Genomic DNA, 18,083 nt, shown 5'->3' with positions numbered 1-18,083 from the left:
CATCTTGGAGCCGACTGGCATTGGCTCTGTTGGACATGGGGGAAGCTTCTCGCATCTTCTCACAGAAGCCACCTGTGTAACCCCCCCTGCTACCAAAACCTTGCCACGCAAATTCAATACAGGCTTCCTTCACAGAAGGAGCCTTTTTTAAAGGAAAAAAAACTTTAATTCCCTTGTCTGTAGATAAATTGAGGTATAGGGTTCCTGATCACAAATGCTCCAAAGCAGAAGTTTCTTGCAGATCACTGCTCTCAGAAAGCTGAAAAATCCTCCTTGGCAGGAGGTGAGATCTGACTTTTCCCAATTGAGGAGGTTCTATTCAAAGCTTCCTTAAGAGCTTGTCCTTAAAAAACAAAGACCTGAATTAAAGTTACAGGGTTTATAGCATTTTAAGATAAGATGTGTTCAGAGTCACTTACTCAGCAGTTTCATTTCATTCTATATTTACATTTGCTCATTCTCTTGAATGTTTGATTTTGAGGCTGCTATTTGGAAATGTCAAAGAATGTGTGTAATTTGAAGAGAACGGAATATGAAGATCAATTTGAGACTGGAATTCAAGTTGTCACCTTCGAGACTGGATCACTGAGTCCACAGCCCCTACCTACCTGTGAAGATATTCCTGCTTCTCGGGAAACTCCATAGGGTATCCCAGGCTGAAGTATCCCTCCATCGTTGTGCTTCAGACACTTCCAGACCCTCTAAGCTAATTTAGCAAATGGCTTGCAAAGGTGTCACAAGTAACGTGGCACCAAAAGCAGTTGCTCTGCGGTATGGGAGAAAGCTCTTAAAAACTGTTGAGTGATTCTTACAAGCAGAAGATATAATAGCAACAGAGTGATCAGTGGACCTCAGAAAAAACAAACGTCAGCAAACTTAGGAAATGGCAGAGAGGAGCTCTTTGGGAGTGATGGTAAGAGGAACAAACAGGTGAGGAGGAAGAACATTTGTTACAAGGCATAATATTGCAAACACAACTGAAAATTACTCTTGGACACCTTCTGAGAGTGATCCTTCCCACTGACCTTGACCTTCTTAGGTTGTCAGGCAGCCTCTCTGTCTCTCTTACACCCCCACAAAGGTCTTAAATGCTTATCTCTGTGACCTTACCACTCCCTGCCCATCATTAGAGCTGTGGTGGGTTTCTTCATGCCCACTGGTGATTTTCTGGCCTTTATTGGGACTTTCCCTTCTGCAAAACAGTCTTCCCTACCTGTTGTCATCTAAGTGCTCCCTCTTCAGAGTGCTGCTGAGGGAGATTCCCCAGGTTTCCAGACACAACTTTAGAAGTTCTTCCTACGATCTCCCCAACAAGTCTTCCTTCTTCTTCCTCACACAGAATGCTATTCAGTAGTGACTGAAAGAAATGAAGACTTGATATTTGTATTCATTCACTTCAGAAACACACTGCAGCAGCTGCTCTCCTCACATGGACACTTTCTCTGGAGTGGGAGAGCGTAGGCACAGTCACACAGCAGTGAGTGCTGATGCCACCACTGTCGTGTTCATCAGCACTAAGTCCCAGGATGTACAGACACACCTTATCCAGCTACAGGGGAGTCAGCACACAGAAAGAAATGGTACATAGGGAGAGCTGCAAGTGAGTTTTAAAAGCAATTTTTGCTGTGAATGTTGGGAGTAAAAAAGCAGAAGACAAAAATTTCCTTCTGAAAAATGTGACTGTCCAGTAGGTGAGATCACTGCTTTTCAAGAGAAAAAACACCTGAACAAATAAAGTGCTAAGAACTAATCAGAACAATTACCGAATTCCTGTTTTGTAGTACTAAAGACACACAAGTATCTATCTGAAGATGAAAGAAAGAGTTAGCTGTTTTCTAAGTCTTTGACATTAAAAATGTGTTCAGGTAGAACAATTGTTTTCAGTCTTTTCCACATTGCAGACGTCTGCTTTGCGATGTTCACTTCTATATAGTAAAATTAAGCCTAAGGACAGCAAACTTGCCTTTTTTAGTTATCCTTCAGAAATCCTTTAAAAGTTGTCACAAACCCACAGGGATACATATCCACATGTTAAAAAATCAGTGTTAGACAAGTGAAAAGATAAGGCTGTGAGACATTTTTACCTGCAAAAACGTAAGATAGGCAACATTCCTGTCAGATGCAAAACAACTTATGGTTCTTTTGGATATGTTGAAGCTATGGGATGAAATCCTGGCTTCAGGATTACCGCTTGTCTGTGGTAATTTGTGTGGTATTTTAGGACAAAGGCTGTCCTTCCATTTTCTCCTCTGACATAAAATGTTAATCCTGCCATAGATGGGAAATCATCTATGACCAAAAGATGGTTCCTGTTCAGAGAACTGACAGTCTCATGATAAGAAAGGAATCATGAGGGTTTATGGGCTGACAGAAGCAGCACAAGGTAACAGGGACACAATAGTGACCAGCCTGACAAGGAGTGGTTCAAGCCCATCAGTGGTCTGCATCTACCCATCTGCTATCAAGTGTTCGCAGCTATCACAGACAAAAAAAGTTTTAAGAAAGGATTTGAAGGGACCCATTGAGAGCTGCTTTGGTATTTATTGAAAAAATCTCTTAAGTACAAGGGAAGTGTGTGTATTTCTGCCAGAAGTTAGGGTAAAAGTGCAGTAGAAATTTGTTTTGTTTTAAACAAACAAAAGGGGTAACCCCCTTGTAATTACCTTACACTCATCATTGGGTAAAGGTATTCTCATGGGTAGTTACTATAGATTAGTTAATGCTGTAAATCCATACCATGAATTGCTTCACACTAACTTGTTCTGTCACTACACACTGAGATAAGATAAATTGAGCTTGCTGACCTTAACTCCTTATGCTCTTCACTGTTTAAGTAATGTCTTGTAAATTTGATTTAAGTTTTTCAGTGCAATTTAATTGCAAATTTTTCCATCTGTGTCTTTTCCCTCTTTCTTCCCATGTGTGCCCTGCACAGAGCCTCTCTAACTCCCAAAGACTGTGACTAGTGAATGCCTGGTTGACTTTTTGCTGCACAGACCAGATGGGACTGCTGCAGTATTTCATTTCACACTAGGAAAGCTGCGAGGGGCCATAAGCCTTGGGGCCAGCAGGAGCAGTAAGTCATGGGGCCAGCAAGAGGACATATGCCACAGGGCCAGGTTTCAAATTAACTGCATAATAAGGGCATTGTATGGGGAGATGGGGGGGGTAGGGGATATGCATCCTGTGGAGGCCAGACTACTAATTGCAGGCAGTTCTAATAGTGGAAGATGTGAAGGGTGAAACAATAAAGAATCTACATGTTTGAGCAAGCAAATTTGGGCAGCCTTAGAATGGTGTAAAGCTGTTTTTCAGCCTTTGTGAAGTGTCCTCTCTTGGGTTACTCTGTGATGGTAGAGCCCTCCTAGAGCACTTTCTACATCTAAAATTCCACTTGGCATCTTCTTCGAACACACTTACAGGTCTCTGCATTACTAATGCCCTTTTTCTATGAATAGCAGAGCTGATGTGGTTAAGGGCCTGCATGCTATATGCACGTTAATATGTCTGACTATGTGGAAATCACGTCTGACTGCAATATCAACACGGTGCAAGAGAAGGTCTATGTTGGTGGTTTACAATGCAGTTCCACTTGCGTGAGGTCAAAAGATCCCCATATATGTGATATGACCCCTCAAAACAACGTAAAGAGGAATTATCCAGATTTTATTCTCACATTCCCATTTTTTACAGGAGAAAACTTTCTATTTGGCTCATAGCACCTTTGGTTTATCTATAAATGCCCATGCTGTACTTGGGGAGTATGAAAATTTTGTCAAGAAATGGAAGATGCAGATGAAAGAAGTTTATGAAATAATACTGAAATGCTCCAAGAAACTTAATCTCCTGTTAAAACTTACTATAACCGTGCAAAAATGTTTTCTTACCAGAAGACAGAACATGGAATCTTTTAGACGGTAAGGGCCAAGCAAAACAAGTTCTGAGTGGGAAAACAAAACTCATACAGTATTTGGAGGAAAAAGGGAGATTTCAGGCTATGAAATTGGAAATTGAAAAGGAGGTGTTAACTTAGGAACTGTTATTTCTGTTACATGCTGTTGGATAATGAAAGTTCTGATGACACAGAAAAATCCTGCTGTGTGTGGAATAAGCTGACCAGATGTTGTGGTTTAGCCCCAGTCAGCAATTAAGTACCACCCTCCCCCCCTGGTGGGATGGGGGAGAGAATCGGAAGAGCAAAAGTAAAAAAACTCATGGGTTGAGATAAGAACAGTTTAATAATTGGAAAAAAATAATAATACTACTAATAATAAATTGTAATGAGAAGGAAAACAACAAGACAGTGAGAGAGCAACAAAACCCAGGAAAAAAACAAGTGATACAACCGCTCACCACCCGCCGACCAATGCCCAGCCAGTCCCCAAGCAGCGATGGCTACCCCCCAGCCAACTCCCCCCAGTTTATATACTGAGCATGACATTCATATGGTATGGAATAGCCCTTTGGCCAGTTTGGATCAACTGTCTTGGCTGTGCCCCCTCCCAGCTTCTTCTGCACCTGGCAGAGCATGGGAAGCTGAAAAGTCCTTGACCAGTGTAAGCATTACTTAGCAACAGCCAAAACATCAGTGTGTTATCAATATTATTCTCATACTAAAATCCAAAACACAGCACTGTATTAGCTACTAGGAAGAAAATTAACCCTATCCCAGCCGAAACCAGGACAGCATCCACCCCTTATTCTATACCATCTACGTCATGCCCAGGTTCTACCCTTTCCAATACATTCCAATTAATCACCACCACTTTCCCTGTCTTTTGATATATACACACAGATATCATTCCCTTGGTCTATGGGCCATCCCTCTAAAATGTTTATTAAGTTCATTTAGTCCATGACTTTGGGCTCCATCTGTCATAACAGTCCTTCAGGGCAGGAGAGATGGTGTGTGGTGTTGGATTGTTGCATGCTGAAGCCAGTTCTGGTTCCATCACCGCTGCACTTATTAGCTTGGTTTCATCAAAGTTCATTCTTCACTAATCTGGGTGATCCTTATTGAAATACCATTGATATGGTATATAGTAATCATACAAGTGATGACATACAGTGTTATATATCAATTAACATCATATCATTTGTTCATTGGCTATTCTCACCCAAAATCAAATCCCCTTGAGGTACACATCAGACTTCCCCATCCTTTTGCATTACCCACCAAGTGCACCCAGGTCCTTGAGCAAAAGCAATCCCACGAATGGGCTTGCCTTTGCCTGAGGCAGGAGTAACCCAGACTGTCTTCCCCAGCATGATTTTTATGTGCACTACAGGGACTTTATCCACTTCTGTAGTATGTAATAGTTTTGATTGGGCAGGGCCAGCTTGATTGGCAGATCCCCTAGTGTTGACTAACCAGGTGACCTTTGCTAAATGTGTATCCCAATGTTTGAATGTCCCACCACCCATTGCTCTCAGTGTAGTCTTTAACAGTCCATTTCCCAGAGGCTGGTGCATGATAGGGGATGTGATATACCCACTCAATGCCATGTTCTTTGGCCCAGGTGTCTATGAGGTTGTTTTGAAAATGAGTCCCATTGTCTGAATCAATTCTTTCTGGGGTGCCATGTCACCATAGGACTTGCTTTTCAAGGCCCAGGATAGTGTTCCGGGCGGTGGCATGGGGTACAGGATATGTTTCCAGCCATCTGGTGGTTGCTTCCACCATTGTAAGCACATGGCACTTGCCTTAGTGGGTTTGTGGGAGTGTGATATAATCGATCTGCTAGGCCTCCCCATATTTATATTTCAGCTATCATTCTCCATACACCAGAAATGGAGACGTTTCTAGCTTTAGTACAGGAATATAAGAAGAGAGAAACAAACTTTGTTATGGGATTGTGGAACACACAGACTTTTGCTAATAAGTCACATGGAGGGACTGAATATCTCATCAATAGAGATGACAAGATGAAATTAATTTTACTGGAGTGAACATGGCTCTGCAAAGGATGCCAAGGCTGTATTCGTCCATGCTGTGGAGGTTGGTGAGAGAGGTTAAAGAAGAGAAAGCTGGAGGGTAGATGTACCTGACATAGCTGTTTGATGTGCTCTAAAAGAAACTGTCAGTAAAGGGAATTGCAAGATGCATGTTTCTTTCTTTACACCTTTCTTTCTTTACACCTAATTTAATAACACCCCCACTTTTAAGATTTGCATTTTTCTAGGAGTGAAAGGAAAGAAATACAGCAAGATGGTCAGTGGCTGTGATTTTGCATGTTTTGTATGCTTGGTTTGTTATGCTTTTGTCTGTTATGTAAATCTTGCAAAGAGCAGATTGTCCCTTTTTCCAGATTGGTTAGGCGCTCCTGAATCATTAGCGATAAACTACTCATTCCTTCTTGGCTGCCAAATCTTGCTGGCCCTACCTATGCACTTCAACAGGCATGTAGCCATCAGAGCTCCCCCAGTGATGTCTGCCACCAGTCCTTTACTTGTCAAACCCATGTCTCTCACTGGTAACCTGCAGTATTTTACCTCTTAAATTCTTGATTTTCTCTAGTGATAAGTCCCAGGATCATTAGCTGTAACATCTGCTAACAAGTATATTTCAAGGAAATTTTTTATGATGAGCGTGGTTGCCCAGAGAAGTTGTGGATGCCCCATCTTCAGAAGTGTTCAAAGTCAGGTTGGATGGGGCTTTGAGCAACCTAATCTAGTGAAAAACGTCCCTGCCCATGGCGGGGGGGTTGGACTAGATGATCTTTAAAGGTCCCTTCCGTCCCAAACCATTCTATGATTCTATGTTTCTAAGTACATCATATGTCACTGGAACATATGTTTGGAGTACAATTCACAGAAGCTGTACCAAATGCATGGTCAGATGCATATCTTGTAGCTACATAGCATGCTTGTATATTAGGTCATTTAGCATATGATACTCATGAATATGACACCAGGAGAACTTGTTACCTTTCCTTTGACTCCTTCTTTATTGGAAAAACGTTTAATCTAGAAGTCTACCTAGGCAATCTGTGGGCATCTCCCTCACTGGAGATTTAAAAAAATATCAGCTTAGATAAATGCAAAGGTTTTACAAAAGTCTTTAGTTGTGGGAGCATCTCCTTTTCCTGTACACTACCATGGCTGTGATGGGGTATGGTCTTTACTGTAAAAATTGTCATGGCAACCCAAAATGCAGAAGGAGAGCCCTTGTGGCAGGTGGGAATACGCGTGTGTGTATAATCTATTGCATATATATGCAGGGGATCATCCCAATTCTATGTAATGTAATCTATAAGATCCCCCATTGCATATATTTAATGATATTGGTGTGAGTAGTCGTATTAGTAAGGTTGAACATGCTTTTAAAAATTTGCAAGATAAATGTGATATAGGAGAGAAGGAATGGATACACAAACACATGGTGAGATTAATATGATTACCAGAAAAAGCACTAGCCATGACCAAGCATCTTTTGTCAAGATTTCTGTAAGCCTCACAATCCAAGTTAAAGAGAAATCAGAAAGTGGGTATTTCTTTGCAGATTTTGCAAGGAGGTTCTTCTAGACATAAAAGATAACATGAAAGAAATAATAACAATAAAAAAAAAATTAAATGTAAATCTATTTCTAAACAATGTTGGAGGTGACCTGTGAAGGCAATAATTTGTTGGAGGAGGGAATAATAAGATAATAAGAAGGAAAATATTTTTATTAAATTACATTGTGTATTGTTAAAGTTTCTTTATCTCCTTTACAATACCTAGTAAATAACCACGACAAAGTTGGATGAAAAATTTTTCACCAAAAAGGGCCCAAAAGTTCTTGGTCCTTCCATGAAACTGTCAGCAAAAATGAAGAAAGAAACCCACAACCAATTTCTAGGTTCTTCATTTGTCATGAAAGCAAAAAATACAAGAAGTGGAGTTACTAATTTTAAGAATTTCCCGACAGGTTTAAATTCCAGTCTTCACCCATTAACATGTCTTGTTTTCTACTACCATATATTGCAGAACAATTTTCACTATGTAACACTGTGTAAATAAATTTTTCTGTCTTTCTTTGAAAGGCAAGTGCAAAATATAATCAGTATTATTCTAATTAGGATAAAAAAATTTAAGGTAACATAAACCTTGGTCCTGCTACATAGAGCTGTGAGTTGATCTTCTTGATGGAATAAGTGTGTTTTAGTATGACCTAAAGTTTATTCCCATATTAATCTCTTTTTCCGTAGCCAACAGACCTTTGTCAAAGCTTGGTCATAAATTGATTTTTAAGGTAATCACTGTATTTAAAAAGTTCTGTTCATGCTGTCTCCCAAAACCCCTCTTGTAATCTGATAGTTTCAGCAAAGTTACATTATTTTGGACATGCATGTGGTAGGTAATCATTATTAATGCACTGAATCCCTGCTCCTCTGGCCCCTGGAGCAACAAACCTATCTTTAGCAGACAACATTGCGAAGTCAATGGAATGACTGCTGTCCCTCACGTGGGGCAGTGACCCCATTTTGTGCTCAGTCTCCTCTGTCCCAACGATGTCACCACAGCTGTGCACCTAGTACTTCCCCAGCTCGGCACAAAGGATCATATGCTACAAAGCAAGGGTACGTTGCATAGCCTAAGTCAAGCGTGAGTGCTGTCCTCCTGCAAGAACCTTTAATTTTGTTGCTCTTCAGTTCTCTGGCATGCAGGTCTTCTTAGGGGTGGACGCTCTGGTGCCACGGCCTATTGGTGGTCAGTGCTGGGGAACAGGGCTGGCTGTTGGCTGTTTTCCTTTGGAAAACATGCTCCTGCCAGTAATTCAGTTCAATTGGTCCCTCAGTTTGGTGAACAGGAGCGGTGGTGAGGCCTCAGGCTGGCCCATGGTGTGGGTGTCTGTCAGAGATGGGGAGGTAGCCCTTACTGGCCATGGCTGTGGGGCCGCCTTTCTTGCAGAGGGGATATTTCACACCTAGTCTCATGGCGACCTGCCCAGCGCTAGGACACCACGTGTGGCCTTGCTCCTTCCTCCCTGTGGATACTACCAAGCTCTGAGGCATCCCCAGGCTCCCTTTGTGTGCCTGGGCCACGGGGCAGGTACCACCACCCCCACCACGGCAGGCGATGGCATGGGTATTGTACAGTATGGGCAACCAAGAGACTGGGAAGAGTGAGAAATGCTGTACCGGTAAAAATCAAATTGAAACCTGGAGCACAACCAGTAAGAAAAAGACAATATCCTATTAAGCTAGAAGCCAAAACAGGTTTGGAACCATTGATAAATGACTTTATTCAGTATGGGTTATTAAGAGAATGTCAGTCTGAATATAATACTCCAATTTTGCCAGTCAGGAAGCCCCGAACACAGGAGTATCGGTTGGTATAGGATTTGAGAGAAATTAACCAAATTACAGTGGATGTGCATCCGGTAGTTCTGAATCCATACACTCTGTTATCATCAATACCTGAAAATAATGTTTATTTTACAGTACTGGATTTGAAGGATGCTTTCTTTTGTATACCTCTGGAAAAGGAAAGCCAGAAATTGTTCGTGTTCGAATGGGAAAGTCCAACCACCGGAAGAAAAGCCCAACTCTGCTGGGACCGTGCTGCCCCAAGGATTTAAGAACAGCCCTACCCTGTTTGGTAACGTACTAGCCCAAGAACTGGAAGAATGGCAAGGTGAGCATCCTTCTGTTATACTAATAGGGACCACCTCAGAACAAGAATGCAGAGGAGCCACTATTGATCTGTTAAATTTCCTGGGACTGGCTGGGTACAGGGTACCACGAAAGAAAGCCCAAATTGTACAAACAACTGTGAAATACCTGGGTTTTGAAGTTTCACAGGGTGAAAGAAAACTGGGACTAGAGTGGAAGGAAGCTATATGCCAAATAGCTCCTCCACGATGTAAGAAGAATTTTACTGGATCCTCCAATATATTCAGAAAAGACAATCAATTAGCAAAACTTCTAAACTGTACCAAAACCCAGGATGGATGGTGGACAACTGATGATGGGCAAATAATAGTCACTGCCTCACTAATGAGAGAATTAATAAAAAGAACTCATCAAGAAACCCATATGGGAGCAGATGCAGTAATAGCAGACATCAGACATAGGACCAAGAATGCAAAAACTGGCTGATGCTATTGTCTCAAACAATCTAAAGATACAGAAAAGACCTCCTCCGGGACAGGTTAAAAGGGGACAAACTCCAGGGGAGTACTGGCAAATAGATTTCTCTGAATTACCTAGGAGTAATCACTTTAAATACTTACTGGTATTGGTAGATACCTTTTCTGGATGGCCAGAAGCTTTCCCATGCCGAACCAACAAAGCTAGAGAGGTAGTCAGAGTACTGTTAAAAGAAATAATCCCAAGATTTGGTATCCCTGAAGGAATGGCCTCAGATAACAGGCCCCATTTTATTGCTAAGATTGTACAGGAAGTTGCTAAGTTTTTACGCTTTGATTGGAATTTACGTACCCCTTGGAGACCGCAATCCAGCAGGAAAGTAGAGCAGATGAACCAAACTCTAAAAAGACAGATTTCAAAAGTGTGTCAGGAAACCCAAATGAAATGGGTAGATATCCTACCCATAGCATTAATGAGAGTACAAATTACACCCAGAGTTAGGGAAGGTATTAGTCTTTTTGAAATTCTGTATGGTAAACCGTATCCTGTAAATAAGTTAACAGGAATGAGTGATCAAATGCATGTCAGTGGAGACCAAACACTGACTGAATATCTGCTGTCGTTGGGGTGTACTTTGTCTTCCCTTCACAGGTACCTGAATGAGAGAACACCTGTTCCACTAGACACTCCAGTACATATCTTTCAACCAGGAGACCAAGTCTACGTCTGAACCTGGAAAGATGAACCTCTGAAAGAACGCTGGAAGGGACCATATTTGGTGTTACTAATTACCCCCACAGCTATTAAAGTAAAAGGAATAGATTCTTGGATTCACTACATGCGAGTGAAAACCTCTCCACCGGAAGAGTGGACATCAAGAGAAATCCATGACCCATATAGATTGTGTCCAAAGGGAATTACTTCTGTATTTTCTTGTATTATTGGGAACAATAATATTGTTAACATATCTCTGTAAATACACTGAATTCTTTCAGGTGAAAAGTGAAGGAAGTAGAGAGAATGATACCCCTCTTACGCTTAATGATACTTCTACACATCGTCAGGGGGGAACCAGGAGAGTCATCCAACCTGGAGATGGCTGACCTCTTGGTTCCCTGATTTAAGACCATGGGTAAAGAAGTTGCTGGGCATAATACTGATTGCACTGAGCATCTTTGTATGTCTATATGTGTTACTACAATGCACCTGCAGATGTTCCTTAGCATTAGCTAAGCAACCGGAGGAGAAAGTGAGACTTATCTAAAAAAAATTATATTCTTAGATAGTCTCAAAGGAGGGGATTGTAGTCAATTAAATGTAGTAAATTAAAATTCAGTATTATACAGCTATGTATTCAGTATTAAACAGATATGTGGGAAGATTCAGATGTGAGAAGTACACTAGAGCTGGTGGAAGGCCGAGGCATACATAAAGCTGATAAGGGGGATTCATACTGGAATGTGGAAAGAATTATTGTCCTTGGGAGTGAAACACATCCTGAAGAAATATGTGAGCTGGGTGAGACATTGTTACAACAATCTGACTTCATTAGTAGAAGGGTGATAAGAAGCACCCTTGTGCGAACTATCCTCATTATAATACTAAAAATCACACCCCTTGAGCCGGAGACCCCGGACCAAGCAGAGACCCCTCACCTCTGAGTATGCGTAGAACATTAAAGTAGTACTGTGGCTTTAAGAGTAAGGTACGGAAATGTAGACCAATAAGAAACTGTTTTATGTAATCGCTTATGCATATGTATAAGTAAACTGTATAAATATTGTACCTGTTTGAACAATCGGTGTGCTAGCTTTGTGGAGTTACCACCTAGCACTCGATCTTGTGCAAAACTTGGAATAAACTGATATCTCAGCTCTGTGTGCGTATTGGGTGTTGCACACTGGGTAACGAACTCCGTTTGTGAGACAACAGTACTACCACTGCCACTGAGACTGACCATGGAACAGATACCAGGGCTGCCGCCATGGCAGGCGATGGCGCAGGTAGCACCACCGCTGCTGCCATGGTGGGGGGCACGGGTACCACCACTGCCGCCGACGGCTGTGGTACCACAGGAGCCGCCATGGTGGTGGGGGGATGGCGCGGGGACCCCGGCAGCCGCCATGTCGGGGGGCGCGGGGCGAGCAGCGGCGGCTCGAGGTGTAGCAGCGGGAGTGCGTCAGCAGCGAGGGGCGGAAGGGGAGGCTGCCGGGGGAGATGATATCAGGCGCCGGGCAGCAGGACTAGGGGAAGCTAGAGGTGAGCCGGAGAGCGCCGTGAACGCTACCAGGGAGCCCGGCCTCCTCCTCCTCCTCCTGCCGCCGCGGGAGGCTGCCTGGCCGGCTGAGGTGAGGCGGCGGCAGGGATGTGAGGGGTAACCTACTGGGGCGTCCCGCTTCTCTGTGCAGCCCAGCCCAGCCGGGCCTGGCTAGGCGAGTGGAAGGACTCGGTGGCCGCCTGCTGCGGCCGGGGTAATGGAGGCAGGTCCGGCCCGCCGCGCCGGTGGGCGCGCTGTCCACCGGGAGACAGGTGGGCGGGTCGGAGCGGCCGCTGCCCCGTGGCCCCTCGTCCGCGCCCGCCGCCGCGGCAGGCCCTGGTGCCACCTCCCGCAGGTGCCGCGCTCCCTTCCTGGAGGCATCGCCCGGCCTCCGTCGCCCTCCGCGGCCATTGCAGCGCCGGGCAGGCTGGCGTGGCCGCGCCGAGCCCGCCGTCGTGGGGGCCGCTGAGGCCGCGGAGGGGGGCAGATGCGGCTCTGTCAGGGCTCGGGCGGGCGGTGGGGGCAGCCTGGCCCGGCCTCCCCTCGGCTGGGCCCGCCGTCCCTCGCCTCGCCTGGCCTCTGCCCGGCGCGGAGCCCGGGCGCCGTGGGGTGCGGGCTGGGGCTTGCATGGTGCCAAGTTTTGTGTGAGTTTTCAGGAAAACGGCCACGTTTTGGCCCAGGCTACTCCGTGTTGGGTAGGGCCAGTCATCTTTTGTGGAGGCATCTATTGTAGCATTGCAATTTACGTATTATAGCCACACGCATATATAAAATCTATTATACATACATATATCTTTATGCATATATATGAAAATAAAAATTGCAGTGCTGCAATAGGTGCCTTCCACAAAAGATGGCTCTGTGTGTGCATGTGTGTGAAAATACATGTGGACACATACAGTCTCACATACACACTCTCCTGTTTTCCTATATGGTGTGTGAGTTTTTTAAAATTTTATTTTGAGGTAGGGTTTATTCTTCCCTCTTAAAACATGGGGAAGCATTTTGCCTAAGATATCCATTGATGTAGCATTGCTATCCTGCTTAAATCTTCCCTAAAATCTCACTAAAATTAGTGAGAATAGTCAGGACTAACATATCTCTTTCTTTGTTTTCAAAGTTAACTGGAAAAAAATCTACCAATGTTCTAAATGATATATCTATATATACTTAAATGATTTCTTGAGTTGCAGATCTAGCAAGATGGATTTGTCTGAGTTGTGTACTGAACTGTTTGTAGTACAGCTATTCAAAAATATCATTTTAGATTTTTTTATTTGTTTTCAAATATGGGTTGTTCCTCTCTTGGTCCTGTACTTTATTTTTGTAGTAAAATACTATCCTATGATTTTATTATTACTGTAGAACAGGGGACCTGTGTATTCACAGTGGCAGCATTTCTCTCTTCTGCTTATGGTTAGAGCTTGTTTATGGGCTAGGGTGAATTGAATTCACCGATACCCTTTCTTCTAGGCTTCATCAAAACATGTAAAGTAAGGGTGGTTAAATAGGTTTCTTTAATTCTGTGGAATCGCTGAAGAGGAAGAATAATTGGTAAAGGTGTGGTTTCTTGTTGAATCAGTAGCCTCTGAGGCAGTGCTAGAAGAATACACCTTGTTCAGAAGTTCTAGCATAGTGGTGGTTGTGAGCCTGCTGCTGCGCTGGCCTTTTCCAAGCACTGAATATCGATAAACTTCGAATGGTATGGAATGCTGCATTAACCATAACTGATTTTATACTTCTCATACATCAGATGTAAAAATGTGAAATGTGTTTAGGTTAGCAAATGTATTGCTAGAAGACCAATCTTTTATCTAGCTCTTTTGCAGGTAGCAAATCCTGCTAAAGGCTTTCTAGCTTGAATAGCATTTGTCACAGCTGTTGTAGAATTAACCAGGAAAACTCATCATTTTGGGGAATTTGAATGATTTGTGAGTTGATAATAACAAAATAGTTGGGGATGTTAACAGTAACAATGTAAATGTTATTACAGTGCAGCACAGACAACTTAAAGGATTTTAAAATGTTGGAGTATTTTATTTCTTTTAATACTGCAGCATTGAGAGTTTATGCTGTCAACCTTTACTCTGAAGCTGCGGAAATGAGTTTTCTGAAGAAGCAGGAGGTAACAACCTGATTCCTGCAACTGAGGCTTAAAGCTGAACGCTAATTTAGGATTAATATCATGAGTTAGCAGTGCTGATACTGTTCCAGTAATTTATACAGTATGGTATGGTGATACGTTCAGAGGTATGATTAACTTGCTTATCTTTGTTCTAAACCCACCCCTAACAAGCAAGTAACATCTGTATTTTTAGAGAAAATAAGTTATTGAAGCTTTTAAGGTATTTTTTTCAAAAATTCAAGTACGTCCAGGACAGGATAGCCTGGGTAGTAAGAGGTATAGCTTAGAAGTTTGAAGTGCACAAACATGTATTACAGTGTGAAGCAGGGGAAATGCAGTGTATTCACAGAAGCATGTAAGTTCTTGGATGGATGTCAGGATGGTTGATGATGGGGATAAGAACAGGATGACACCAGGGAGGAGGTTGTATGTGAATTCCTTTCTGCTATTAGAGACATTCTTGCTAATGTTCTCAGATGTAGAACTTCAGTTCTGTGGTAACATGTTCACTGATAGCCAGTGAATGCATGTTAATGAATGTGTTTTATAATGAAGCTGTGATAGGTTGAACTAAAACAGCAGTGGTTATACCCAGACAATTGTGGGGAACAAAAACGAACCATCTGCAAGTATGAGACTGCTGAAAGCAAAGGCAAACACAGAGCTGCTCAGGAATGTGCTCTGTCTGCTGAGGAGTTTGCTAAATACTGGTTTTGATGGCAATAGGTATAGACAGCAGGGAGAAGTGATTCATTTTGGGGAAGACTGTGTGCCCTGAGATGCTGCCTGTTTGTGTGGTCCCATTGGAATACTTAGAGAAAAGAGATGTAAGTCAATTGATGTCTGAAGAGATTCTTGAGGGCTCTGAGCAATTAAATATTCTTTTGATGTTTTATTCTTCCTTTGTTCTGGGAACAGGACTTCTACATAAACAAGAAATACCAGACCTTGTTACTTTTTTTTTTTTCTTCTAGCTGGAACAGCCTACGAGATGCCTGACTCTTTGCTAGCTTCTTAGTCATATTGATGTTAGGTTTGAATTTGCGTTTCTTGAATGCTTATTTTTCAGAGGATGGTTTATTTCTAGTTCTAGTAGTTCATATGTGCCTTTTTTCCATCCTTCTGAAGATGGGATGAGGAAGACAAACATTCACTACTGAATCCAGCTGTGAGCTGGATTGGAGTTAGGATAGTCTGTGTGGCCTTTGTAAAGGTGAGGAAGCATTGGTGCTGTTTTGCATGGATATATGAAAATGCTTGTACCTACCATTGTATTTGTGAGAATGGTATCCGTCACCTGGGATGGTAGCTTGAAATATCTCTTCACAAAATGACTGGGCTCAGACTGACGCTCGGTAATGACTTCCTCATCATGTCTGTGGCCCAAGCATGGTAGCTGAAAGCCCCGATTACTTGCTTTGAACATCGTTCCTAATGTCTATGGTATTCTTGTCATCTGACTTTCACCCTATCTTTCTCTTAAGAAAGAACTTTCTTTACCTTGTCTTTCTAGTTATCTGTGTCCCTAGCTCTCCTGGTGTTCTTTGATCCCATCCAGTTTTGATAAGTCCACAAACTGCATTGCCCGTGAAGTTCATTATTTTGTTTTGTGCTGTCAAGCTTTCAGCTGCATGCAGCTGAAAGAATTTGCTACTGTAGAACATTGAGTGCAAATAGCAGGTAAAATTCAGAATTCGCTCTTATTCAATGCCATATTTTTAACCATCTGTCATCTGAGGATAATTGTAATAATGGTTGGAGATATCTGCCTATTCCCTTTCTGGAAAAAAATGCAATTCTTAATCTACAGTAAGGTTTAAATTCTTACTGCTCCAAATATGTTATACTTACTGTAGTGCTGACTTCCAGATTCTGATCCTCAAGCTATGGTAAATGGGCCGTAGGGCCATATAGTCAGGCTCTGAAACAATTCTGTGTGCTTGCTGGTCTGCAACAAAGTTTTAGGGCTGACTGGCAGGGATCTGTTGTTTATCTGCTTTCCCTGTGTATTGGATTTGTGTGGCAAGGTTTTTTTGGGGGGGGGGGGGGCCTACAGGGGTGGCTTCTGTGAGAAGCTGCTAGAAGCATCCCCCACGTCCAATAGAGCCAGTGCCAGCTGGCTCCAAGACAGACTCACTGCTAGTCAAGGCTGAGCCAATCAGTGACGGTGGTAGTGCCTCTGTGATAACATATTTAAGAAGGGGAAAAAACTGCTGAGCAACAGCAGCTGGGAGAGAGGAGTGAGAATGTGTGAGAGAAACAACTCTGCAGACACCAAGGTCAGTGAAGAAGGAGGGGGAAGAGGTGCTCCAGGCACCAGAGCAGAGATTCCCCTGCTCTTCAAGAAACCAAATTATAATCTTATTAAAGCATGAGACTGTGTAGGAAAATGTAAATAACAGGTTAGTAGTTTGTATACTGAAGAACTTAAATAGGCTACCTAATCAAATGCCTAATTTTAATCACTTGAGCAAAACACCAGTGGTGTTACACAGGTGCTTAATCAGGCATACACTTAAGGACCTTACCTACCTAAGGTGGGTTTGAGAGTGATGTTGCATAATATATTTTCTTAATACTACTCTGCCACCTCAGTTTTGATAACTGGTAAGATTTCTGTCCTGTTTTCATTAAAGCCATAGAATTTTGTAGTTGTTAAGGGATCATGTTTTCTGCAAATTTAACTGCTATTTAATTAAAAGCACTCTTTTAATGTTGTTGCTTATACTTTTATTAAGAGTATAGAGTTTTGTGTTAGTACATTTTGGTGGCGGTTTAATCTTTTAGAACTACCATTGTTGGGTGCCAAAAGGACTGTGGTGGGTTAACCCTGGCTGGATGCCAGGTGCCTACCAAGCCCCACTCTATCACTTCCCCCCCTCAACTGGACAGGAGAGAGAAAAATATAACAAAAGGCTCGTGGGTCAGGATAAGGACAGGGAGAGATCACTCGGTGATTACTGTCATGGGCAAAACAGACTCAACTTGGGGAAATCAATTTAATTTATTACCAATCAAATCAGAGTAGGATAATGAGAAATAAAACCAAATCTTAAAACACCTTCCCCCCACCCCTCCCTTCTTCCCAGGCTCAACTTCACTCCCAACTTCTCTACCTCCTCCCCCTGAGCAGCACAGGGGGACAGGGAATGGGGGTTGTGGTCAGTTCATCACATGTTGTCTCTGCCACTCCTTCCTCCTTACACTCTTCCCCTGCTCCAGCATGGGGTCCCTCCCACAGGAGACAGTCCTCCATGAACTTCTCCAACGTGAGGCCTTCCCATGGGCTGCAGTTCTTCATGAACTGCTCCAGCATGGGTCCTTTCCATGGGGTGCAGTCCTTCAGGAACGGGCTGTTCCTGTGTGGGTCCCCCATGTGGTCACAAGTCCTGCCAGCAAACCTGCTCCAGCATGGGCTCCTCTCTCCACAGGTTCACAGGTCCTGCCAGGAGCCTGCTCCAGCATGGGCTCTCCATGGGGTCACAGCCTCCTTCAGGCATCCACCTGCTCCAGCCTGGGGTCTTCCACGGGCTGCAGGTGGATATCTGCTCCACCGTGGTCCTCCATGGGCTGCAGGGGGACAGCCTGCCTCCCCATGGTCTTCACCATGGGGCTACAGGGGAATCT

General features: G+C 43.2%; 1 protein-coding gene across 7 annotated transcripts in view; it reads left to right on the top strand.

Annotated features, from left to right (window-relative positions):
• LOC142402912 (soluble lamin-associated protein of 75 kDa-like) overlaps positions 1-18,083 on the top strand; it is an 87,939-nt gene that overhangs the window by 43,665 nt on the left and 26,191 nt on the right. For 2 of the 7 annotated variants that reach the window (XM_075488860.1, XM_075488859.1), the window contains exon 1: positions 15,074-15,283. The exons of 1 other annotated variant lie outside the window; for it this stretch is intronic. In XM_075488860.1, the coding sequence (XP_075344975.1) occupies positions 15,236-15,283 (48 nt within the window). In that variant the 5' untranslated portion in view covers positions 15,074-15,235. Of the gene's footprint in view, positions 1-12,297; positions 12,423-15,072; positions 15,284-16,714; positions 16,736-18,083 lie in introns of those variants that run through there. 4 more of the 7 variants (XM_075488862.1, XM_075488864.1, XM_075488865.1 and 1 more) reach the window with 4 other exon arrangements.

This window comes from Mycteria americana, assembly GCF_035582795.1.
Source record: "Mycteria americana isolate JAX WOST 10 ecotype Jacksonville Zoo and Gardens chromosome Z unlocalized genomic scaffold, USCA_MyAme_1.0 Scaffold_18, whole genome shotgun sequence".
NCBI lineage: Eukaryota > Metazoa > Chordata > Aves > Ciconiiformes > Ciconiidae > Mycteria > Mycteria americana.
The sequence above is the reverse complement of the archived record's forward strand: the minus strand, read 5'-3'. Positions and strand labels throughout refer to the sequence as shown.